The sequence below is a fragment of the Dromiciops gliroides genome, chromosome 1 (assembly GCF_019393635.1).
Source record: "Dromiciops gliroides isolate mDroGli1 chromosome 1, mDroGli1.pri, whole genome shotgun sequence".
Lineage (NCBI taxonomy): Eukaryota > Metazoa > Chordata > Mammalia > Microbiotheria > Microbiotheriidae > Dromiciops > Dromiciops gliroides.
In genome coordinates, this window is record NC_057861.1 from 278,372,322 (window position 1) to 278,398,676 (window position 26,355).

The following is a 26,355-nucleotide window of genomic DNA, read 5'->3' on the forward strand; positions in this document are numbered from 1 at the left end:
CTGACCAAGCTCTGAGTAGTCCATGGTGCCTGCTTCAGCTGCCTTCATTGCTGTTGGAACATCCACTATTCCAGAGGAAGAGTATTCACATGCTTGAGGCAGACATCCCCCTAACTCACGGACGTGTTTGAGGCCTGCTGGTTACCCTCAACTTGGTTTGGCCCATGTGCTGAGATGGTTTACCAGGGTATGGCTGTTGCATGTGCTATAGCTTCTTGGAGCCACAGGTGAGAGTTCAATGAAAGTGGACCAAAGGTGAATGAGCAGCCCTGAAAAGGGCTCAGCAAGCCATCATGCCAGAAATGCTCATCCTCCCTAAACACCCCATGTATGTGTATGTGTGTGTGTGTATACACACACTATATATATAGCGCATATAAAGTATATAAGAGAGTTTGTGGTGTGTATGTTTCTACCATTACCAGAGTAAATTTAGTGCCTGGGATAAGATGTCACCTTATATGTATACTTAATATTCACAACACTACCCATTAGAACATTCTATTTAGTACAAATAGAATGGCAACAGATACTCTTTACTGGCTATACAAAACCACACAGAATCCTAATGAAATGAAAATAGATATAAAAAACTCTACCTAATATTTATAAATCCATCAGATATTTATTATCTAAGAGGTGGTCTATTCCTCTTTATCTAAACATCTGATACAACTAATTTAGAGAGCTCCACTAATCATTTCAGTTTTATCCTGTGTAGGGGTTAGTGTAGTTATTTCCTCTCTCCATGTGTGAGTTCTATCATTGGTAAGTAAACCAAAAGTTACCAAGAAATATTACTGTTACCCAATATTACAATTATGGAGAAAAGACATGTGAATCCTTGGTTTTAATTCAAATTTATCTATGGATCAAAAAACTAGGAACAGTCTAATCACACAAAATGGCTTTCACTGGTTCTTTTTTTTTTTAAATTTTTTTTTTGTTTTTTTTTTGTTTTTTTGAAGGGCAATGGGGGTTAAGTGACTTGCCCAGGGTCACACAGCTAGTAAGTGCCAAGTGTCTGAGGCTGGATTTGAACTCAGGTCCTCCTGAATCCAGGGTTGGTGCTTTATCCACTGCACCACCTAGCTGCCCCTCACTGGTTCTTAAATGACTAAAGAAGAAATGTTACATTTCGTAATTCATTACTGGAACAACAATTTACAATACAATTCAAGAATAGGTATCAACTTTGTAGATACTAGCAAAACAGTTTTTTAATACTTCATATGGCAGACTTATTGAGAACCTCATTCTCCAGAAAAGGGGCTACACAAGGATGTAAAACTAAAAACCACAACTCTGGAATCAAGAAGTTTCCAAATTGGCTAAAGATAAAACTTGAAGAAGCAATTATGGAACAACTAAAGTAGAGCCACAAAATAGAATTATGTACTTAACAGTAAGATATAAACTATTAAATAATTAAGTAGCAAGGAGAAATCTATTAATTTAACGTTTACCAAGAATCTAAAATGTGAATCACAGTGCACTGGGGGAGAGGGGGTGTAGAATGTAGAGAGGGGATTCAGAGAAGAGTAAAGCTCATTCTACCTTCAAGGAGAAAGGCTACAGATTAAGAACATCATATCAATGAAGAGGGTCAATTTAAGAAAACCTTGGAGAAATAAGAAAATTACTGCTGTGGACTGGTGAAGAAGGAAAAAGCTAGGTTAGGCAGGAGGAATAGAATGAATGACTACAAGGTAATAAGAATGAACAGAATATTTATAGGAAGAGTATGGAAACTGGCTTGTATGACAAGGCCATTTTAGTGTACACTAATAACCACTTTAAAGTCTGTGCCAAACACTTTGACTATATTATCTCCTTTTGTCTCCAAGCCCCCCCACAAAAGTAAAAAGTATAACCTAAAGGTGTTACTCCAATTTTAAAATCCTATGCGTGTGAACACATGTACATATGTGTATATATGTGTATACATACACAGAGACCCACAGAAGAAGAGATATGGAAAGTAAATAAAGGGCCTTCAACGATGAAGCTGGGAATTAACTCTCAGGTCAGGAGTCAGCAAAATTTTTCCGCAAAGGGCCAGACCGTGAATATTTTATGCTTTGTGGACCAAGAGGCAAAATTGAAGATATTATGCAGAAACTTATGTAATGAGAGAAAATAAATTACCATGAATTTTTTATGACAAAACTCAAAATAATAACTGAGCACTTTTTAAAAATAACACAAGTCCACTAATGAAAATGGCATTTCTTTTTAGGGTTCCTTATCATCAAAATCGATTGCAAATATTCACTTGTTCATGTTAATCTGTAATGAGATTTTACATATTTCATCTCTGAAAATGTCTTTTCATACAGATAAGTACTGCCAAATATTCATGTCAGTTGAGGAGCATAGGAATTTACTTGAGCATATTCATCACTTGGAAGGCATTTATAAAATTCTATTAGATTCTTCTCAATAGTTGCCTTTTAGTATGACATTGCAGATTAATCACTTCCAAATGAAGGTTAGGTAGCAGCTCCTCAAATGCAGTTAAATAAATGGATTTTGAAATGTGGCTATTTCCTTTGCACTTGCATCAAGATCAGAAAAGCATTGCTAGAAGTGTAGTTTTAGCTATTTGTGAAAATGGAGATCTGGCTTTTTGTTTTAACTTTTGACTTGAGAAATATATAAAGAGGCTGGACATTACATATGATTCCAATGTCAGCTGTTGATTTGACTTAACTGCAGTATACTATAGTGAGATGAGCAGCAATGTAGAGTGATGAGAGCATGACATATGGTCTCTGTTACAACTTCACTCTAGGTGTAGCACAAAAGCAGTCACAGACAATATGTAAACAAATGAGCATGGCTGTGTTCCAATAAAACTTTATTTATGGACACTGAAATTTGTATTTCATATAATTTTCATGTCACAAATTATTAGTTTACTTTTCATTTTTTTCAACCATTCAAAAATATAAAAACCTTTTTCAGCTTACAAACTGCACAACAGGTAGCAGGTTGTGGATCAGAGTATGCTGACCCCTGCTCTGGGAGAACAGTTATACTGACAACTATGCTGAGTTGTGAACTGGTCAAGCCATTCTGGAAAATAATGTGGAACAGTGATCTCAAAGCTATGCATAACCACAAAATCAGCAAAATCAGGTCTATACTCAAAAAAGACAAAAGAGGAAAAGGACCCATATGTACAAAAATATTTGTAGCAACAAATGCAGTGACAGAGAACTGGAAATAAATTGGGGAATGACCGAATGACTGATGGCATATGAATGTAATGGAATACTATTGTGCTATAAGAAATGATAAAAGGGATGGTTAAAGCAAAATCTGGGAAGACTTATGTGAACTGATGCTGAGTGAAGTGAGTAGAACTAGGAGAACAATTAATAAAGTACCAATAACATCATAAAGACAATTTTGAAAGATTTAGGAATCAATCAATGCAATGACCAACCACAATTCCAGAAGACTCATCATGAAACATGCTAACCATCTCCAGACAGAAAGAAAAGTAAGGGACTTGGAGTAAAGAAAGAGACTTTTGTTTTTAGATATGGCCAATATGGGAATTTGTTTTACTTTGCTACATATTTTTAACAGGCTCCCCTACCCCCACCTTGCTTTTTTTTGGTGAGGCAATTGGGGTTAAGTGACTTGCCTAAGGTCACATAGCTAGTAAGTGTTAAGTGTCTGAGGCCGGATTTGAACTCAGGTCCTCCTGACTCCAGGGCCAGTGCTCTATCTACTGCGCCACCTAGCTGCCCCCACCTTGCTTTCTTAATAGAGGTGAGAGGAAAGGAAGGAAAAAGAGCTGATTTTGGTTGATTTTAAAAATAAAATTTAATTTAAAAAAAAAGAGAGCAAACTAATTACCTTGGGAAAGCTATGTGGTGCTTTTAATGACCTTCCTTAAAACAAAAGTCCATCATTTTAACAGGTTCTGATGATGCTATGTAGCTAAGAATCAAGAAATACAACAGTCTCTGGAGAATTTAAATTCTAAACCACCTAGAGATCAATACAGAGAAGCATGGTGGTTGTGAACCGTCTACAATATATAATGAAGAAGAACATGCGAGGAGGAATAAGAACATGCGAAGAAGAAGAACATGCGAAGAAGAAGAAGAAGAAGAGAAGATGAAAAAGATGTATGCCTGGAAAATAAGAAGAGCTAGTCATGTTGTGAAAGCAAGGTTTAATTTGTGAACAGCTCATCTGCTCCACTAGTATCAACAAAAGGTCAGGAGGAATACTGATGGACGCTATTGTGAAATATTTATAGAAGATATTACAAAAGTTGCATAGGATGAAAAGGCATGGATAAATGACTATCTACACCTCTGTAAGAAGTACCCACATTGATGAGGTCACAGAACTATCCAAATACCATGTATAAGGTATTGTAGGTAAATGGAAAAGGATGATGCATTATAGAAAAAAATACTCCCTGCTCAGGGAGCTTATAAAGGGTGAAGAATAAAACCTGTACACAAATAAAATAAAAAATAATATGTGAAAAGTGCAGAAGGAACACAAAGTATTATCGACTGATCAAATATATCAATCAAATTTTTCTTAAGGGCCTACAATGTGCCAGGCATTATACTAACTGCTGGGAATACAAATATGATAAATGAAACAATCCCTATTCACAAGAAGCTTATGTTCTGAAAGACATGTGTATATATGTTTTATATACCTATAAAAAGAAAATACGCATATGAATTTATATAAAGAATACATACAATGAAGATAAATACAAAACAATAATTTTCAAGGAAGTTTATAAAGGACACTAGCACTTTGGGAGCATCAGAAATGGCTTCAGGGGGCAGCTAGGTGGTACAGTGGATAAAGTATTGGCTCTGGAGCCAAGAGGACCTGAGTTCAAATCCAGCCTCAGACACTTGACACACTAGCTGTGTGACCCTGGGCAAGTCACTTAACTGACTGCCTCACCAAAAAATAAATAAATACAGTTACTTTGATGAAATGAGGAAACACTGGTAAAGGAGAATCTTTACAAAGAGATTAATGTGGATATAAGCTCCACAGGAAAGTTGATAGAGAGAATTTTACAGAAATACAATGAAGACTTGCACTGAATCTTCAGTGTTTTGTTTTGTTTTTTGCAGGGCAATTGGGGTTAAGTGACTTGCCCAGGGTCACACAGCTAGTAAGTGTTAAGTGTCTGAGGCCGGATTTGAACTCAGGTCCTCCTGAATCCAGGGTCAGTGCTTTAACCACTGCGCCATCTAGCTGCCCCCCTTCAGTATGTTTTTTTTAAGGTTATGCACAGGAAATGGGGAAAAAAAAAGGATTCAAGAAATAAAGCAATTAAGCAAAAATTAAGCTGCCAAATATAAATTAGATTTTTTAAAAGATAAGATCAAAGCCCAGTTTCTAAGACATGTCAAATTTCAAAATTCTTAAGATTCTAATAAAATACAACATAAAACTGGTGTTGAATGTTTTTGTTAGGTAAAGATGCTCCTATCAAAGATGCAGAGGAAATTCTGAATCAGGTGGACTAGATGAGGAAACGGACAAATATACTTTGAATCTAAGTCAATTCCAAAATCTGGGATCCATATTTCACAGAATTTCAGAACAGTAAAGCATACAAACCCATAAAAATCAGCTAAGTTCAACTCCCCGGAAAATGAGATCACTTGCCCATAGTCACCTAAGACAGAATTCTCATAATTCAGTGATCCCAATTCAAATTGTACCACATCACACTGGGATTTGCTAAGGTTCCTTCTGACTCAAAGATTCCACAATTACTTAATGGATGAATGCAAAATGGCAACCAGAACAAGTCATCTTTTCCCCATTCAAAACAAGCTTTCAGATATAAAAATAACAAAGCACAAATTCTTAGGGATTTTTAGGTGCATCTTTTCATAAAACTTTGTTTTTACAAATTTGTATTCTGGCAACAGCAATTTATTTTAAATCAATTTAACTATTTAAAGTAGAATGGGGTGCTTTTAAAATATATATATTTAATTTCATCTAGAAACTATGTTTAGGTAACCCAATAGTGAGAAAGATGTTATCTGACAAAATTCCCATTTATTGTTAATGTGACTTTACTTTGGAAAAGGTATAGTCTATGTTTTCAGTACTATGGATTAGGTTCATCATCCACTTTTTTCCAGATTCAGACACTTAACTTACACATTATACTGATCTTCACTTTCTAAAAACACTTACACTTTAGCTTGGTCAAAAGACAGTTGGAACTGGGGAGTGAAAGAACTGGATCTCAAATCCTGCCTCACATACATACTAGCTGTGTGACCATAGACAAATCACTTAAACATTCTCTGCCTCATTTTCTTCATCTGTAAAATGGGAAGAATAACAACACTTATCTCAAAGGATTGTGAAAATTAAATGAGATAAACACGCTTTGCAAAAACTTTAAAGTATTATATGAGAACCAATTTTCTCATCAACAAAATGAGGATGTGCTATTACTTTGCACTACGTGCCACAAAGGGTTATGAGGAAAGTACCTTTCAAAACTTACAATGTAATGCCTTATATACACTATTTAGAAGCAGCTGGATGAAATAATGGATAGAGTACTGCACTTATATTTAAATAATCTGAGTTGCTATTTTTACAGTTCTAGGCCCACAGTAGGCATTTAACAAATATTTGTTATTTATTGGCAAATTATCAGAAATTATTGCTTGATAGCAAATTAAAATAAAATCACCATCATAAAAATGTTTTATTTTTACTACTGATACATCCCTCAAAATACAAAATTTAAACTTACAAAACAATGATTTTAATTACAATGATTCATTGATATATCCTTTAGAGGGTTTTTTTTTTTTGGTTTGATTTTGTTTTTTTCGTGAGGCAATTGGAGTTAAAAGTTACTTGCCCAGGGTCACACAGCTAGTAAGTGTCAAGTGTCTGATGCCGGATTTGAACTCAGGTCCTCCTGACTCCAGGGCCAGTGCTCTATCCACTGCGCCACCTAGCTACCCCTAAATAGGGATCTTTTAAAAGGCTTTAAAATACTTTATGGAAATACAGCTCACATATACCATTTTGGGGGGGGCCGGGGGAGGGAACACAGCAATGAAGGGTAAGTGACTTGCCCAGGGTCACACAGCTAGTACATGTCAAGCGTCTGAGGCCGAATTTGAACTCAGGTCCTCCCGAAATCCAGGGCCAGTGCTTCAACCACTGTTCCACCTAGCTGCCCCTACATATACCTTTAAAAACCACATCTTACATTTAAAATATTTCTAGCATCTGTAATACTTATAAAGCTTAATATTTTTTCTATATTTTTAAGGTTTATAATTTTTTTCTTTTAAATCTGTCATACATCAGTCATTAAATTATATCAGTTTCTATTTGTTATTCACTGTATATATGGGTGGTTGCCTTTTTTGCAAAGCAGGCTATTTATTATTTCTACCATAAATTTACAATTTTTTTCTATACTGCATAAAAGTTATTACTTTATTTCCAGTTTGTGGTGTATATATGTGGATAATCTTTATTTCTGCATAGTTCTTGTTTTTTCACTTTTATTTTTCCTTAGGTTAGAATATTACAGTAAGACCTATCTTTCCCCAAGAAGTAAACAGTTATTTCAGCTGGTAACCTCAAATAATCTCATGATTGCTTGGTTATGTAGAGGATCCAAGTTTTTTCAGAACAAGATGACCCAGTGTTATTACCAGGATGATTTTTTCATGACTCTATATTACTTATATTTCCATTCTCAATTTTTCCATCTATAATAATGAAAAGAATAACTTAAGTATATGTAAATTCTAAAAGAAATGAAAATAGCTAACATTTACATGGGTCCTTTAAAGTTGACAAAATACTTTACATGTATAATCTTATTTGATTCTTACAATAACTCTATGAGGTAGGTGCTATTATTTTCCCAAATTTATAGATGAGGAAACTGAGGTTGAGAGGTTAAATGCTTGCCAAGTCTGAACGAATAGTAAGTGTCTGAGAGGATTTCGCTCTGGAATCAGTTTGTCATTGGCAACTCACATTTATAAAGGATTTTGCTCACAGCAATCCTTGAAAGTTAGAGGACAAGTGTTCAATTTTCCAAGGGAGAAAAGTGATGCTCAGAGAGATCTAGTAACTTGTCCATGGTGATAAAATTAAGAAGTGATTGAACCTAGGTCTAAACCTAGGTCTCCTAACTCCAAACTCACGATGCTTAGAGCATATTCTTAGAAGAACTTAGAGATGATGAAATATGGGTATCAGTGGAGGCTACTGGTGTTATTTAGCCTGTGACATGAGGCCTATTTAAAAACCTCCTACAAAAGATGGAAGACAAGTATTCATTCTGTTCACTCAAACATCTATTAAGTGCCTATCACACTCAAAGGTACAGGCAGATCCAACTGAGACCTTGTGTCAAGTAACTTACAACAAGAAAGGCAACATAGTATAGTGGAAAGAACACTAGATGTAGAAGACCTAGGTTTGAATCCAGCCCCAGATTTTATTAGTTGTGTAACTGATATTTTTTGTTCTGTAAATCCCTTTAAACAAACAACCAAAAAAAGGTGTCGTGAACCCCCATGATAGTGTAATATATGAATCATAATATTATTTTAAATTTATTCATTAAATGCTTACAGTAAGTACAATAACTTTTGCTCCCCAAAGCGTCAAATTAAAATTTACATCACATTACCATTATTATAATGTAAAATGTTATTCTATTAATTATTAAATTTCAAAATATAAATTAAAAACTAATCATAAAATAGTTACAAATATCTTACTGGAATAGTCTGTAAGAATTAAAAGTAATCCACCAAGACCTCATGCTTATTATTATCTGCAAGAATTCATATTAAATGCTGTATTTTATTGAATACGTATACACACATATAACACATTTTAATGAAATTAGTTATAACTTCGAAGATATCTAACATAATAATCATAGATAAACTTAATTTTGATAGTGGGCTTTTTAATTTGAACACATCGAATTTAATCCTGTCTTTTAATTTAAAAGAAGAATAAGGTGAAAATGCTCACTCTTACAAATATGTGGTAGAAAATGGGAGAAGACTTTTAAAAGCTGTTTTGTTGAAATATGGAAATTCATTTTTAAATTTTTTGCTACCTAAGCCATCAGTTAAAATGAACAGCTAGTTATGATATATTTACTTTTCTACTTGTTATCCTTAAAGTTCACATGCATATACTGCTTTGTTTTAAAACATTTTTATATGCAAACTAACCTTTTTAAGGACTGAATCTCTTTAGATATTCTCTTCTACCACAGACACACCACTCTACTTTCACAGAAACTCTACTGAATGACAGATGACTGTTGCTACCAGTTCATTTGAAAATTAGCAGATAGAAAAATAGTATTATAAGCAGAGGATAAGTTCAAATCAGAAAAGTTTTAATGTTTGTGACGGTTTCAGGATGGTTTATAATGTGTATGCCCAGAGATGGTTTTCCAACAACCCAACATTTGCGTTGTAAGAATATGAACATTTGTAACATCTTGATCACATGATTGAACAGGTGATAAGGTATGATTATAAGGTAACAGAAGGAAATGAAGGAGCTACTCTGGTGCAGTATACAGAATGAGGGTATGCACATTTTTCTGACAACTGGAAATTGGTTTGACCTCAAATGTAGAACACTTGTGGCAGTTTGGAAACAACTGATGACACACTGAGAAACAGCACAAACATGCTTTGTTTTGTCAGAAGTGGTCAGAGTCTAATGTGATCACTGCATGAAAATCAAAATCACTGAAAATATGGACATTGCCATTTTGAATCACTGCAGAAACAAATTATGTTTCAAATGTGCACATACCTCTTGTCACTGCAGAAAAATATATTTGCAACATAACTGGGTAATTATTTACTGCTTAAGTTCCATTAAATATTTTTTAGTGTGAACCCCTTGGATCATTATCCTTTAAATGGAAACCACGGACTTAGTTCAGAGTTGTAAGGAAACTGCTTCATAAATCTTAAAGCATTACTGAAATATGAATTAGTATGACCAGTCTAATGAAAATATTAAGACTTAATTACCGAACACTCTAGATTTTTTGCAATATGTGAAACCTAGTAATCTACAAAGAAATCATAACCTATTAATAACTGTTATTCTTTATTCCCTGGAACCTAAATTCAAATCTCTCAGTCTCTAGCAGGCTTCAACTGCTAGATATATGGAGATAATTAAATAAGTAAGTTTTACTATCACTACAATAGAAATAGTATTTGAACCTCTCATTTCATTAATATATGAAACTCCCAGAGGCAGGACTTGAACCCAGGACCAGAACCTATGTGTAATTGATCTAAGTTAATAAGCAATTCCATCTTACTAATTTGTATAAATCTTCATTCAAATTTGCCCTATATACATTTCTAAGCTGTGTATTTGGTAAATAGAGTCTTCATCCTCGATCTCAGCAACACTGTCTTAGTTTTACTTTCCAATTAATTGTATATGCCACTGTTACTCCAATTACTTTTGGCTTGCACATACAATATTTAATATTATTTTTAAATCCCTTTAAAAACATTAAATTATTGGTGACATATTTCTAAATGATTATATTCCACTCAATATATTAATCTATGATTTACTAATTTAGATTCCTTCAACTGAAAGCAAAAAGTTTTAATGTTTAGTAACCCATTTCTATGAACAGACCAGAACATTAAAAAAAAAAAGATCTTAAAGTAAAAAAGGTTAGCATTCATATTATCTACTTACAAGTGTTCTTCTGAATTAATGGTGAGAATGAGTAAAACATTTTTGAAAGATAAAGGAGAAACAAGGGGGAAAAGGTAAAGAAGGCTAAAAAAAGGAATGGAAGATGTCTGGTAGGTGTTAAAAAGAGAATAGGTAAAAGTAAGGAAATGGGGGGGAGAATTAAATAGTTCATAATCTTTAATTGGGCACAAACTCAACTTCATTCCCTACCTACAATTAGTAATATTTTAATTTTCTTATGTATCCCTTTTTTCCTCCTTGAGAAAGATTGTCTTATTGGAAAGGATAACTCATGGTAAAATACTTAGGGAATTTAATTTGCTGAATCAACAGAACCTTTACGTTATAGAGTTTGAATCAAGGCTGAAGTGTGAGAGATGCCTTATTCACAGAACATTCCATTAGCTATGCATGAATAGCAAAATCAAACAAAGCTCCTTATTTGTTATTACTGGAAGATTCTCTTACTATTGTAAAAGATGGAAAACTACAAGCCTCTTGAGAGAGGATGGAAGAAAGAATCTATTTTTAATAAAATAAATGAAATTTTAAGTATAATCCATAAGGACATGGCAACAAACATTGTTCACAGTTCTCAAAAAAGTATAAAAAATAGCCAGTTATTCCAAAATATAACATTTTCTATATAGCATTTAAGAAAAAGCCTCTGACATTTTATTATATTATTTATGCATATAAGAGAAAAATAAGATACCCTCAAACAGACCATAGTTTTAAAAGTTACCAACTTTATCAAGTATGACTTTGGAAACATATCGAAAAATAAGTAAACAAATTAAATTTTGTAAATTTTACAAGGGAAAATAACTCAAGAAACACACCTGAAGTCAGATTTTTGGTATACATGCTAGGTTTGCAAGAAAATAATGTGTATTCTTTTTGTCTATACCAGAGGTCTCAAACTCAAAAGAAACAGAGACCAGTAAACCTTACATAAGGATCCCTGTGATTTAGGTTTTATTTTGGTTTTTTTGCAGGGCAATGAGGGCTAAGTGACTTGCCCAGGGTTACACAGCTAGTAAGTGTCAAGTGTCTGAGGCCACATTTGAACTCAGGTCCTCCCGAATCCAGGGCTGGTGCTTTATCTACTGCACCACCTAGCTGCCCCCTTGACTTAGTTTTTAAATGTTTTATTATCCATGCTTTATTGTATTTTTCTTCATTTTGTCAAACAGTTCCCAAATTCATTTTAAACTTGTTTGGGCCACACTTGGGAGTGTCATGGCCTGCACACAGCCTGTGGGCCACATGTTTGACTTCTCTGGCCTAGATACACATTGGCCTTCCACTAGAAAAACATGCTTGCCATAAAATTTTTTTCCAAAGAAACAAAAAAGGCATAGAAAGACTATTTCTATTATATATATGTACTTATTTTTATTCTGAAGTACTGTGATGTTGGACACTAACAGGTTCTAACATCCCAGGTGCTGATGTGTTGCATAAAGAAGTAGAAATGTCACTAAAGAAAAAATGTCTGGTCTACAAAAAGTATCTAATGACGAATGGTCCCATGTTATAGACAATACAATTTTGTGAGTTTTGAGAAATAGAAAGTCATGGTATCTGAAAAGAGGCCAAGATGTCAAGGTTTTGGGAAAAAGCTTGGACTTTATTGTTGGTTTTTTAAAAAAAATGTAACCAAGTATTAACAATTATTCATCTATATGGTTACTTTCTCATCTTCAGCAAGTTGCTCTTGTGTCTAAGTCAAAACAATACCATTCACGGAAAAGCTTAAGCACAGAAATAACTTGACCTTCTGAATAATGTCAGCCAGTTAAGAAACATTTATTAAGCATCTACTATGTTCCAGCCACTGGATTAAGCATATAAAGAATTGCAAAAGCCAGTCTCTGCTTTCAAGGAGCTCACAGTCTAATGGGGAGACAACACAGAAAAAGTTATGTACGATTAAGGTATATACAGGATAAACTGGAAATAATCAGCATAGGGAAGGCATTATCATGAAGGAAAATCAGGAAAGGCTTTCTATACAAAGTGGGATTTGAACTGGGACTTGAAGGAAGAGAGGGAAGCTAAAAGGCAGAGACGAAGGAGGAGAGCAATCCAAGAACAGAGGTCAGCCAGTGAAAATGCCCAGATTCAAGGTGGAGCATCTTTTTCAAAGAACAGAAAGGAAGCCAGCGTCATGGGATCCCACATCATTGGGGGTGGGTGAGGAGCTAGGAAGATGTAAGAAGATTGAGGAGGTTTGGAAGGAAGGGGGAAAAGAGCTAAAAAGGGCTCTGAATACCAAACAGAACTCTGATATTATATTTTATGCTGGAGATGAAAGCCAATGAAGCTTTTTATTGAGGGGTGACATGCAATTTAGGAAGATCATTTTGACAGCTGAGTAGAAGATGGACTAGGGTAGAGACTTAAAGGAGGGAGAAGACCCAGCTGGCTACTGCAATGGTATGGGTGTGAGGTAATGAGTGCCTGTACCAAAGTGGAGGCAGTAGCACAGGAGAGAAAGGAACATATGAGAAGAGATGGCACAAAGGTAAAATTAACAGGCCTTGGCAAGAGATTGTATATGGGGAATGAGAGAGTGAGGAGTTATAGATAACATATAGGTTGTGAGCCTGGGTGACTAGGATGGTGGTACCCTAGACAAAAATAGGAAAGTTAGGAAAAGAGGAGGGTCTGGGGAAAAAAGATGATTATTTGATAATGTTGAGTTTAAGATATCTAAAAGACATCCAGTTCAAGATATCAGAAAGGCAGTTGGAAATGAAAGACTGGAAAGATTCTCCAAAAGAAGTTAGGACTAGATAAGTAGATTTGAGAAGCATCCACAGAGCTGATAATTGAATCCATGGCAACTGATGTGATCACCAAGTGAAATAGTATAAAAGAAAAGGACCCAGGACAGAGCCCTGTAAGACACCCATGGTTAGTAAGTGTGACTTGTGTGAAGATCTAGCAAAAGAGACTGAGTAGTCAGATAAGAAGGAAGAGAACCAGATGAAGTGGTTTCCTGAAAGCCTGAAGACAATATCGAGAAGGGGATAATCAACAGTGTCAAAGGCTGCAGAGAGGTCAAGAAGGAAGAGGACTGATTAAAGGCCATTGGATTTAACAATGAATAAGTAATTTGTACCTTTTGAGAGAATAGTTTTGATTGTGATGTGGTAAATAAGTAGACTGTAGCTAGTCAAGAAGAGAATGAGAAGAAAAAGGAGGTACCTACAATTGATGGCCTTTTCAAGAAGCTTAGCCACAGAAGGCAGGAGAGAGATAGGACAATAAATAGGTAGTTGGGATGCATAGATCATGTGAAGGTTTTTGAGGTTGGAGAAGACATGAAGTCATTGATATGATCATGGGTAAAAGGAAAACAGCCAGCAGAGAGTTATTGAAAATAAGAGAATGGGAACGATAGAGGGGTGAATCTGCTGGAGAATATGGTATGGAGTGAGATCACCTGTGCATAAAGTAGCTTTGGCCTTGGAAAGAAGATCACCTCTTCATGTGAAACAGGGGTGTGTTTCATCAAGGAAACACCCTGTGTTTCTTCAATAAACAAAAGGGGCTTCTGAGTCCCTTCATGGTTGCCATCTGTAAGGGGCTAAAATTCTAGCTATACTGTCTAAAATATCTAATGAGTGGTCGCCAATAAATTATAAGCTTTAGCAAGAGTTAGACTTTTAAGCATTTATTAAGGAGAATAAGAATTTGGTGAAGAGAAAGAGAAAGAGGCCTAGATTCTGCTATCTATCTCGGGGAGCTACAGTTCTGCTCCACTCTCCATAAGAGTCCTGGCAAAAAAGAGCAAGAGTGTCAGCCTCGCCTCCTCTTCCTCCCACAAGCAAACTTCACTTCCTGATGCCAAAGAAAAGCCACATGTCTTGCCCTCAGGTGCCTTCTCCTCATGGCAGAGCTTTCCTACAGTAAGTCTCCAGCAGGTGATGTCATTCCAATTGTTACAGGTGGATTGGAGAAAGGGGCAGAAGGCACTGGATGATATTAAATGAAAAGAAGGGAAGAAGATGGAGTTCACAGCAAATAGTTTTAATTTTTTTCAATAAAATATGAGCCGGGGCAGCTGGGTGGTGCAGTGGATAGAGTACTGGCCCTGGATTCAGGAGGATCTGAGTTCAAATCCAGTCTCAGACACTTGACACTTACTAGCTGTGTGACCCTGGGCAAGTCACTTAACCCCAATTGCCTCACTAAATAAATAAATAAATGAATGAATGAATGAATGAATGAATGAATGAATGAATGAAAAAAAAATATGAGGCACCAAAGAGGAAAGGGGAACCATTGGAGATTCCAGGAGGGGTGAAAAGGTTTGGTAGAGCCACTGTGTTGTCAAAGTGATAGTGTGTTAATTTGGGAGGTATAAAAGGATTGCTTAGCAGCAGTGAGAGTCCAGTTGGGATTATGTAATTTAAATTTGTAGCTGACCCAAGTAGGACAGCTGTGTGATCTTCATTTTCATTCTTCAGCACATGTATAAGAGAGAAGATGCAGATGGTGGGAGTAATCTAAGGCTGAAGGTTTGTAGGACAAGTCCGACAATACAATAAAACAGGGAGAAGGGAGAGAAGAGGGCCTTGGGATAGGATGTCTCTACTACATGGAGATATGGCATAGACAAAGACACAGCAAAGGCTATTGAGAAAGAGCAGTTAGACCAGCATGAGGGAAACCAAGATAAAATTGTCACAAAAATCCAGAAAAGATAGAGCAAAAGAAGGTATTCAGAAATGTCAAATGCTGCAGAGGTCAAAAAAAAGATGAGGATTGAGAAAAGGCCATCAGATTTGGCAATTAAGAAATCATTTGTGGGGGCAGCTAGGTGGTGCAGTATATAAAGCACCAGCCCTGGATTCAGGAGTATCTGAGTTCAAATCCAGCCTTAGACACTTTACACTTACTAGCTATGTGACCCTGAGCAAGTCACTTAACCTACATGGCCCCCGCAAAAAAAAAAGAAAAAGAAAAAGAAAAAGAAATCATTTGTAATTCTACAGGGCATTTTCAAGTGAATGATGAGGAAACAGGGGCACATATGGCTTTTTCAATTTTAGCTGAGAAGAAAAGTATAGAATGATAAGTAGAAGAGATAGTAAGATCAAGTGAAAATTTTCTTAAAGATGTAAGAAACAAGGGTGTGTTTGTAAGAAGTAGGAAAAAACCGACAGGAAGAGACTGATGATTAAAGAGAGATGGGGATCATACTTGGAGCAATCTTCTGGAGGGGTTATTAAAGGCAATGGGATCAAGGGTGTGATGTGTAGGGCCTGTCCTTGGCAATGAAGACCATATCTTCACCAGAGACTAGAAAGAAAGGGATAATGGGGGTTATTTTGAGTTATGAGGATAAGGAAGAGGAGGGAGCTCTCGTGGCCTCAATTTGGTCTCTCCTTCAATCTATCTTCCATTCAGCTGTCATATTGATTTTCCTAAAGCAGTCAACTACATCACTACCCTTCTCAAGAAACTTTAGTGTTGCTTCATTGTCTCTAGGATAAAATACAAATGCCTTTCTTTGGTATTTAAAGCCCTTTATAATTTGATTCAAGTCAATCTTTCTAAGCTTATTATACATTACTTCCCTTTATGTTCTCAATATTCCATTAAAATCTACTTGCTCTTCATCTTCTATAACACTCCATTTCCCACCTCTGTGCCTTTGTATGTAGGTTACCCACCACCAGGATGCTAGCCTTGCTCATCTGCTTCTTGTAACCCTTATTCCCCTTCAGGCTTCAGCTCAAGTGCCACCTCTTTCAAGAGAGCCTGCACTTGTTATCCCCCCAAATAATTTTGTAGTGTGTGTGTGTGTGTGTGTGTGTGTGTGTATATACAGGCACAGTGCCTACACATAGTAGGTATTTAATAAAATTTTACTGAGCGATTAAAAAAAGCTTGTATCGCCCAGAAAACTAGATTAAAAAATAGATTTCAATAAATTCTTTCAAAGTCGATTTCCTCCTTGCCCAGTCCCATTTTTTATAACTTTGTTTTTTAGGTCCTACATTCTGTATACCTTATTTTTCCTTTCTTGCCCATGGCTTCTGATTGGTGAGAATTCAACCATGTTGTTGAAATTTTTCTACTATGCCACTGAGTAGGTACCACACCTTTTTTCCCCAATACTATAATTCCTAAAAAACTGTTAATTTTCCCTAATTCCTTTCACTATACTTCTAACTTCCCAGACCCTACTCCTCTATATGTGTTTCCTTCCCCCTTAAGAGTGCCCTGAGGACAGTGGGCTATCTTTTTGTGTTTGTATTTGTATCCCTGATTGTTAGCACAGTGCCGGATACTAGCTTAACAGAGGGTTTTTTCCATTCCTTTGTTCATTAATTCCTCAAAGTTAGTTTTCCTATTCTCAGAAATGTTATTTTAAAATATCTTTACATCATTAATTATAATTAGTAAAGACAAATTTCAAAACAGTATACATATGAAGACATGAATTTTCTCTCCAAACTTAGAGAAAATATATGCAGTAATATCTCTTTTTATCTGGAAAACAGCCAATAACCAGAAAATAAGCACACACAAAGTCTCTCATCAGCCAAAATAGATCCCATATGCAATAAAGCTTGTTCTTTACTCATAAGAATCCTCACTCAGAACTTATTTTATGCACAGTTCAATTTTTTTTGGTTTGTTTTCTTGATTCCTGGGGATAGAGATTAGACCTGTGATTTCACTGGTATAGGGGGAACTCCTAGGTGATGAAATTCCCTCTATCAATGCAAGCTGACAACTCTCTCAGCCATTAACAGGCTTAGAGTTTTGCCTAAGGCACTGGAAAATAAAGTGACTTTCCCAGAATCACACACACAGTTATTATGTGTCAGTGGCAGGACTTGAACCTAGGTCTTTTTGGCTTGGAGGTAAGTTCTCTATCCATCACACCACGCTGGTTTCCAAGCCCCCAACAAATCAGAAGGGAAGAAAGAGGCTGCAAACACACTGACATCAGCAAGAAGTCAAAGCTGGGGAAGACAGAAAAATTATGAAAAACAGATATGAGAACCTGAAAAGTACAGTAGTCTGTATTTATTTCATGTAGACCAAACAGTTCTATATGTCTCTACAGGCCTAGAGGATTTCACTGGGTTACAGCATAATATGATATTGTATGCTAATAGTCATCAAAAGAAGGTTAAATTATGTTCACTTATCTTAATACTCAGAGGAACTGCAATTTCTTTGGTTTGGGTACTTTCCCCACCAACCTGGATTTTCCAACTTTGTAGATAGTCTTTGAAAATTGTTATGGCCCTGTGGCTAACCTGGTGATAAACTCTTTTGAACTTGCCAGGATTCTGCCTGGAAAACATGGTGGCTTACCAGTCCCATAGCTGAGGCCTTTCCAGTCTGGTAGGACCTAACAGGGCCTGTGCTCTGTTGGCATAGTCTGGAGAATTTAAAGTCATCCCCATACTACAAAGCAGAACTTTATTAGAATTATATGTCCAATCACTTTAAAAAAACAACAACAAGGAAGTAGGCAACATATTCTTAAGTAATTTCCATCAAAAATCATTAAACTAAAAGGTTTGATGACCTTTAACTGTCCAGAAAATGCACTAGCTAGATCAACTAATTCCCAAAGACTGATTATATCCTAATTTTTGCTATACTAATAATAACATAATCATACCCTGAATGACTTTTTAATCTTAACATTTTAATACCTTGTCAAATTTTGTAACAAGTCTGAATGAGATGAATATAATAAAGATTATTTATATATTTAATAAATATATTTAATTATATTTAATAAATATTACTCAACTATTCTTAACCTAGCAATTTAGACTTGATGTTTAATGCAACCCAAAGAGAGATGTATTTCATTCTTGATGCACTAGTATTTTTTAGAGATAGTGATAAAAATATTCTCATAATTTAAGAACACTACTGTTGAGCAGGAGTAGGCTGTACAGTAGAGTTTGGTTTGGGGGAACACTGGAGATAGCCTTTGTAGTTTCTATGTTTAAAATGTTTTTGAGATTTGTGTGCTTGAACTGAAGAAAAGCTTTATAGTAAATACCATCTCTGCATCTGTTCTATAGCTGTTATACTAATACTTTATGAGTGGAGCAAAGAAAATGATGCTGCTAGCATAAACTGAATTTGATTCATGCATATCATTACTTGACTGAATTTGTTATTTTAACAATCTAAGTCTCCTTCAAGTGATGTAGATCACAACTCATATACCCTTTTGTCTTAAGCAATTCATCTTTGTTCCCCTGTAAATCCTTCAGTCATGTTGGGGGCCTTCCATTAGCTCTCCTGAAATTCTGAAGATACCAAGGTGGTACACAAGCTTTCCTTAATTATTTCATCACATGACTAGCTTCCCTCATCTTACTATAGAACTCTCTGATGACATCTCTTACATTGCTCCGGTTGAGCAATTCTTAGTTGGGAATGTGTTGCAGCCTCCTCATGGTCACTATGTACCTCTCTACTTTAATTCTCTGAAGACAATAGTATGGTGTGGCTTGTCGCCGGTCATACAGCATCACCAAGAGAATATTTTTGTTTAAACAAACAACAACAAACAGTCCTTTTTCTTAGGAAAAAGCTTGGGGAATCATTAAAAGCACAGCACAATTTCCCAAATGCAATAGAGATCATTCTCCTCCTCTTCAATTCTAGGTCCAGGATATATTTACTGATGGATCTGCTTTATAGATTGCCCATCTAACTGCATATAATAGTCTGGGCAATAGGTGCTCTTCCTTCTCTTGATTTTTACTTGTGTTGATAGTTACGACTGAACTCTTAAATGATTATGGATCCCGGCAGCTAGGTGTCATAGTGATGAGAACATTGGTCAGGAGGAGTCAGAAAGACCTGAGTTAAACCCTGCCTCAGACACTTATTAGATGTATGATCCTGCTCATGTCACTTAACTGCTAAACTTCATTTTCCTCATCTATAAAATGAGAAAGAGGAAGAAAAGCTTACTTTGTAACTAAGTTATGGTTCAGATGTAGAATTTAGCACAGAAAGCAAAACATCACTAAGAAATAAAAAACTACTATTTGTACATTCAGTATATCTTTTGCTACAATTCAATTCTGAATATTACAATAATTGTATAAGACTCATATTTTTCCTTGTAGATTCCCATAATAAATATAAAATAAAATAATTAAATTAAGATACTTTAATTTTCTGAAGTTCAATGTTGTCAAAAATGTTTTGGCCATTATGTTGTTAATATTAATAAAAGCTACAGTAAGGATTAGTTCCCTGACAACAACAAAAAAATATTTACTTAAAAAACAAAACAAAAACTTTACGGGTTTGCAATTAATTTTAACTATAGCCCATCCTATGTAAAAAGTATTCTATATGTTGCTGACAATACACTATGTGTAGGAAAATTTTAAAGCACATACAAAAAGCTGAAAAATATAAATATATAATAGTTTATGTTTAACTGACATTTATAGCAACACATTTCTCCTCTGTCACAGATTCTTTCCACTTTATGAGGGACATGTTCCCCCACAAAATAATGACCCAATATTTTTTCCTGCTTTGAAAAGACAGTTTCTCTCCCCAAAGAAGCTTTTCTAAATAGAATGGGTCCCGTCAGGGAAAACAAAGGGTTAAATGAAAGAAACTGCCAATCATCAGTCTGTCCTACTTCTCCACCTCCTTATTTCTATCCGTTCTCTTTCATAAGTTGGTGTTGCAAGACTCTGGTTTCCCAGTACTGCATAACAAATCTCATAAAGAGACACTGCAGAATTATAAGTAAATAAGCCTAAATCAATCCAAAAAGTCAAAAGGTAAAGGACACCCTAATATAAATATTATTTTTTAATGAATAAATCATTAGAGAATTCACCTCATACAATCCCTCTCTTCCTTTAAGACAGGGTTCTAGCACCATCTTGGTCTACATGAAGCCTTTCCTAATCCTTTCAATCCTTGGTGCCCTTCCTCCAAAGTATCTTTTATTTAATTAGTTTGTATTTATTCTCTCTCTCGCCATATATGTATGTGTGTATGTATGTATATGTATACACACATATATTTGTCTATACTTTTCTATGTCCTTATGTCTCTTCCATTAGTATGTAAGTTCTTTGCAGATAGGAATTTTTTTCATTTATTGTATTTGTATTCCCAGAACCTAACACACTTCCTGGCATATAGCAGGTACTTAATAAATGCTTATTGATTGGTTGGTTGATAATAGGTAGCATTTATATAAGGCTTCAAGGTTTGCAGAACACTTTATGAATATTTCCTAGTACCCTTAAAGCAATCCTAGGAGTTTGCTATTATTTTACACATAAGGAAACTGAGCCACTTGCCCAAAGTTGCATAGCTGTTAAATATTGGGAGCTACATTTCAATTCAGATCTTCCTGACTTCAAATCCAGTATTCTACAGGTGATTAATGTGGCAAGAGCCTGGTACCAGAAATCAGAGGACATGGATTTGAATCTCAGTCTCTGTTAGTTACTCTGGGCTCCATTTGATTCTCTGGATATTCAGCCCTTGCAACCCTTTTCTCTGACTGGCCAGTTCCTCCTGGGGCTTCCATTTTAAGTAAGGTGACCAAGCCAATCATGTTCACTCCTTCATTCTTCTAAGGCTCAGCTCCAGACTCTCCAGACTTTTCTCCACCATGCCCCCATGCCCCCATGCCAGTATCTTTTTTCCACTTCCCCACTTAGTGCCTGCCTATTACCTATCGGATCAAAAACAAATTTCTCTGGCGTTTAAAGCACTTCAGGACCTGTCTGGCCCAGTGCTTGTCACACAGTAAGCTTAATAAAATACCGTATCTATCTTTCCATTCTTATACATCACTCCCCTTCATATTAATTCTTTGGTACAGCCAAATTGGCTGGTTCTTCACACATGACATATTACCTTCTGTCTCCATGACTCTGAACAGGCAATGGCCTGTGCCTAGAATTCTCCCTTGTACCTCCCTGGGATCCTTAATTTCTTTCAAAGCTCAAACATTACCATCTACACGAGGCCTTTGCTACTTCCACCCCAGTTGCTAGTGCCTATCCCATCAAAATTACCTTACATTTATTATGTATATACTTATAGATATACATGTTATCTCCCCCTATAGAATGTATATTCCTAAAGGGTAGGGACAAAGACATAGTTGCTTTTGGATCAAGAATGCTTTACTTTAACTTAACTTTAACTTCATTTAACAAATGTTTATTGATCCAATGACTAGATGATCTCTAAGGCTCCTGCTACTGGAGCTCTAAATTTGATGTCCATGTTTTTCCTTCCCTAACGTTCTTATGGACACACTGAAACCTTGATTAAAATGGCCTTTTACTCCAAGGTACTGCTAAAAAGAAAACATTCTAGAGTAGATCTGGATTACAATTAACTTTGCTTCTGATGCCTGTGCACTTCTGGGTGAGTCACTGTTCTTTTGATTAATGGAGCTTGCCAAGGGTAGTAACATATCATGGCTCGGCTGGTCATGGAACTTCTCTTCTATGGCTCCCCCAGCCCTCATCCCATGTCTCTTTTTTAGAGAAGAAAAATTAAAGGGAAGACAGGGAATCACATAAATAAATACAGTATTTCCAATTTTAGGCACACTCTATCTTCAGGTAACTAGCCTATGACATTCTCTATATAAGGAAAGTAAGTCAGCGGAATCATTTTGGAAAAGCATTTTAGAAAGTAATGCAATAAATAATTCACATTTGTAGTTTTTCTCCCAACAGTCCTGTGAGAGAAGCATTAACCAGTATAATAATTCCTTTTTTTTTAGTTAAGGAAACCAGAGGCAAAATGGCTTGCCTGTGGTCACACAGCTAATAAAATGTTAAAAGCAAGGATTTGAATCCAGGTCTTTCCTGCCTCCAAACTACTACTCCTTCTATTACACCAACCAGCTTACAGAGATATTTTTTCTCTCAATCTCTCACTTTTGTCTCCTTTCTATATTGTTTTACATAAAACCTTCTCCCCTTCAATCACGGTTCTTATATATATCACACTTCTCTCTAAAAACTTTTTTTCTGGCCAAGCTCTTCCCTATAACTAATCCTTTTATTTTCTTTCACTGTTAATTCCTCCTTCCAAAATCATCACACTCCAAACTTGTTACAAAATCTTCAGCCCATGTTCACATAAAACTCACTACTGAATACAAAGAAAGCTGTTGTGCTAATGACAAATTTACAGACTAAAAAAAATAATCTCATGCGGAGTTATGCACCTGAGGTTGCAACAAGCTGGGAGACTGGGGAGGATTGCTGGTGTTTTCAATAGTAAAAGGGAAGTTCTGTTCAATGGTTCAACTTTAGAAATGGATATGACTTTTTCATTGGAAATAATATTAAAGATGATGATGCACTACTATTTGCTTTGGCTCCATACCCTAAGAACACGAGGCCTCTTCTAAGCATCGTATATCCCTATTATAATGAATGTGAGCTTTTTGAGAACAGAGATTGTTCTTTTTCTGTTTGTATCTCCAGGACTAACATGGTTTCTTGGACATAAGCATTTAATAATTTATTTTTATTAAAAAAAAAAATCTCATGATACTTAAAGGTCTACCGGAGACTCACCACCCATCCCCAATGCTTTCCCACCTTCCCGTGAAGGAAAACAATGCCACCTTCAAGTCCAAAGTAGCAGTACTCCTAAATTCTGTTAAACTAAAAATAGCTCTGTTGCTGCCTCATCTGCCAGCAGATGGCCAGACTATTTTTAATTCAGGCTTTTAGGGAGCAGGAATGGATTACGCTGAGTTCAATGGCCAAGGTTCATCCTCTGGCTCAAGGATGAACAGAGGAAAGTTGTAGTGGGGTAGGGCACCGCCAGAGGGCAACATGTATGCACTCAAAGCAGTTTTGGGTGCTTCAATACAAGTTTACACTAAATGTTACAATTAGATTTCTAGTGTCTTATATTTTAAAGAATAAGTTTCCAGATACCAAAGAATCGAACCAATAATATGGCTTTTAATAACACTACGGGAACTTAGTTTCTTTAGCATTTCTTCTTTTCTTTTTTTTAACATAGGATTAAAGGATTCTAAACCTTGACACACTAAAGACAGACTAGATTTTTTAAGAGGTAAACTCGTTTTCAAATCTAGATTCATGTGACTTTACTAAAAGTTTTATACTTTAGGAAATGTGTAGCTTTACTAAGAATAAAGTAGATGCATTTTATGTTAGTAAGATGGCATTTAAAATCTTATAGTTGTATATTCTGTAGACAGCTTGAGGAACTATTTTGAATACTATTATTTTTCACCTAATCCTCACCTCAAACAAAACAAAAATTTAGTAAAACAGTTTCTCTACACATTCTAATTCTTCAAATTATTGTCATATGATTCAATTTACTAAAATACTTTCTAATAGAGAAAATTTAAGACCCCAAAGACTAAATCAGTTAAAAATGTTTAATTCTGTCAAACTAACAAAACCTCTGAAAACTTCATAAAATAAAGCCTCATGCAAACATCACAGTAACAATACTTTCATTTTGCCTCCTTTCTGATTTTACAGCTATTCCTATCAAAGCCCAGATACTAACTCAATTTTTATATTACTAAAACCATTCACCAAACACCCTTAAAAAAAAAGTGTGCCAATAAACGGCTAACTTCGATCAAGTGGAAGGGAAAAAAAAGTTAAGTTTGGACCCTAAGATCCAAAATATTTTAAGCTTTTCAAATGCCATCTACTTAAGAATCAAAAAGGAAAAACCGAACATGTGACAACAAATTAATGTAGTGTTCTGTTTATTTTAATAATTTGCAAAGGTAATTTTACAACATCCTGCAATTGACAGCGAAATGTTACTTTCCATTGGCTTATCTTAATCAATGTAAATCCTTTGGAGGCTTCTTTTTTACAATGTTGGTTTTCAAAGATCTGTCATCCCATGTTTACATTTTATAACAAGATCCCTTTTTCTTCTCATCAATTTTACTTAAATTTATTTCTAACAGTACAAAGCATTTGGTATTCATCTGTTAAAACTACACGTCTGCGTTACAAACCTTTTCCATCTTTAATAAACTCAATATAACAATCTCCCCTTCTACCTTTTGGCTTCGGCTGTTTGAACTCCGAGCAATTCCGGTCCTAAGCATTCTGGATGTAGGTATTGTTTAGATTTGCTCTGGCTATTGGGCTTCTTCATACTGGCTTTCTTTCCTCAACTACAAATCATAATTCAAGCTTGAAAGCAGTGGCTACTGAACGCACATGTGGCTGGTGGGTGTCATTGTCTTTTTCATTTTCCCCTTTCATTCCCACCTCTTGTGGCTACTTATCCGATGCCTTCCCCAGGTTCTTTCGCTTCCCTTCCTCCCCAACACACACACATACATACACACAAACAGTTAAAGAAACAACAACAACCTTCAGTCTACTTCCAGGTCAGCACAGCGTGTGACAACGCTACTACATCTTCCCAGTAGTATTGCGGGCAGAGAAATGTCAGGACTGCATCAACGAGGGGAACAACTTCTAATCACCTTCCCGAGTCAAACCTCCCCCCAAACAATAAACTTAAGTGCCCGGACAATAGAGAGTCCCTTCCACACCCGAGCTTGACCTATCATTTCCACCTCCATTACAAGGCTAATAAAACAGTGCTCCTCTTCGGCTTCCTCATAAAGGGTTCTATCTTGCCCTCAAGGCTTTCGGCTCCGTCCAACCCAAAACAAAAACAAAAACAAACAAACAATCCCACCCCTCTCTTTCAGGCAGCCAAGCCCATCCATTCCAGCCTCCCTCCCAACCCCGGGAGTCTGGGCTGCGATTCCTCGATCCACTTTGGCTCGCCCTCCCCCCTTTGCCCCCATCCAGCCGAGTTGTCAACTCCAATGAGGAAGCAGAAAGAAGGGGAACGGGGGCTCAGCAGGCGGTCAGGGCGGCTGGGGGAGGGGGGGGGAATGCGGTAGGTTACACACAGACACAGGCACCTTACACACACCCCTCCAGGTGTGTTTCCCCTCCCCCAGGCACCCCCCCGCCCTGCTCACCTAAGGCCACCTCGCAGGCTTTGCGCAGCTGAGAGTGATGCGCCTTCTTCACTTCCTTATCGGCCAAAATCTTTTCCAGGGCCCGGGTCAGGAACATGTTCTTCGTCTTCTTCCCTTCATACATGGACGCGGAAAAAGGAAGCGGCGACGGCAGCAGCAGCTCCGGACCCGCGGCCGGAGGAGGAGGAAGAAGAGGAGGAGGAAGAGAAGGGAGAAAGAGCAGCGGGGTGTGGGGGTGGGGAAGGAGAGAAGGGCAGGAGCAGGAAGGGGCGGAGGGAGAAGGGGCAGAGCCGGGAGGTCGGGTCGGGGTGGGGTGCGGTGGGGGGAGAGCCGGCAGCCGGCCGCCCCGCTCCCGCACCCGGGGCCTCGGGCGCCGCCGCCGCCGCCGCCGCTGCTTCCTCGTGGGGAGGAGGAGGCTGACAGCCGAGGCCGGCGCTAGGCGCTGGGGGGCCCGGGCCTGGGGATGGGGGACGCCGGCCGCTCAGAGGCCCGGCCTTGGTGGGGTCTCTCTGGCTACTGTGGGGATCCGCGCCCGCTGC

The 26,355-nt window shown here is 36.8% G+C and overlaps 1 protein-coding gene across 1 annotated transcript in view; it reads right to left on the reverse strand.

Moving 5' to 3' along the window:
• The window catches only part of ARFGEF1 (ADP ribosylation factor guanine nucleotide exchange factor 1), a 171,509-nt gene extending 145,471 nt beyond the window's left edge, over positions 1-26,038 (reverse strand). The window contains exon 1 of the mRNA XM_044004861.1: positions 25,817-26,038. Coding sequence (XP_043860796.1) covers positions 25,817-25,940 — 124 coding nt within the window. The 5' untranslated portion in view covers positions 25,941-26,038. The remainder of the gene's footprint in view (positions 1-25,816) is intronic.
• Between the last annotated feature and the right edge of the window lie 317 nt (positions 26,039-26,355).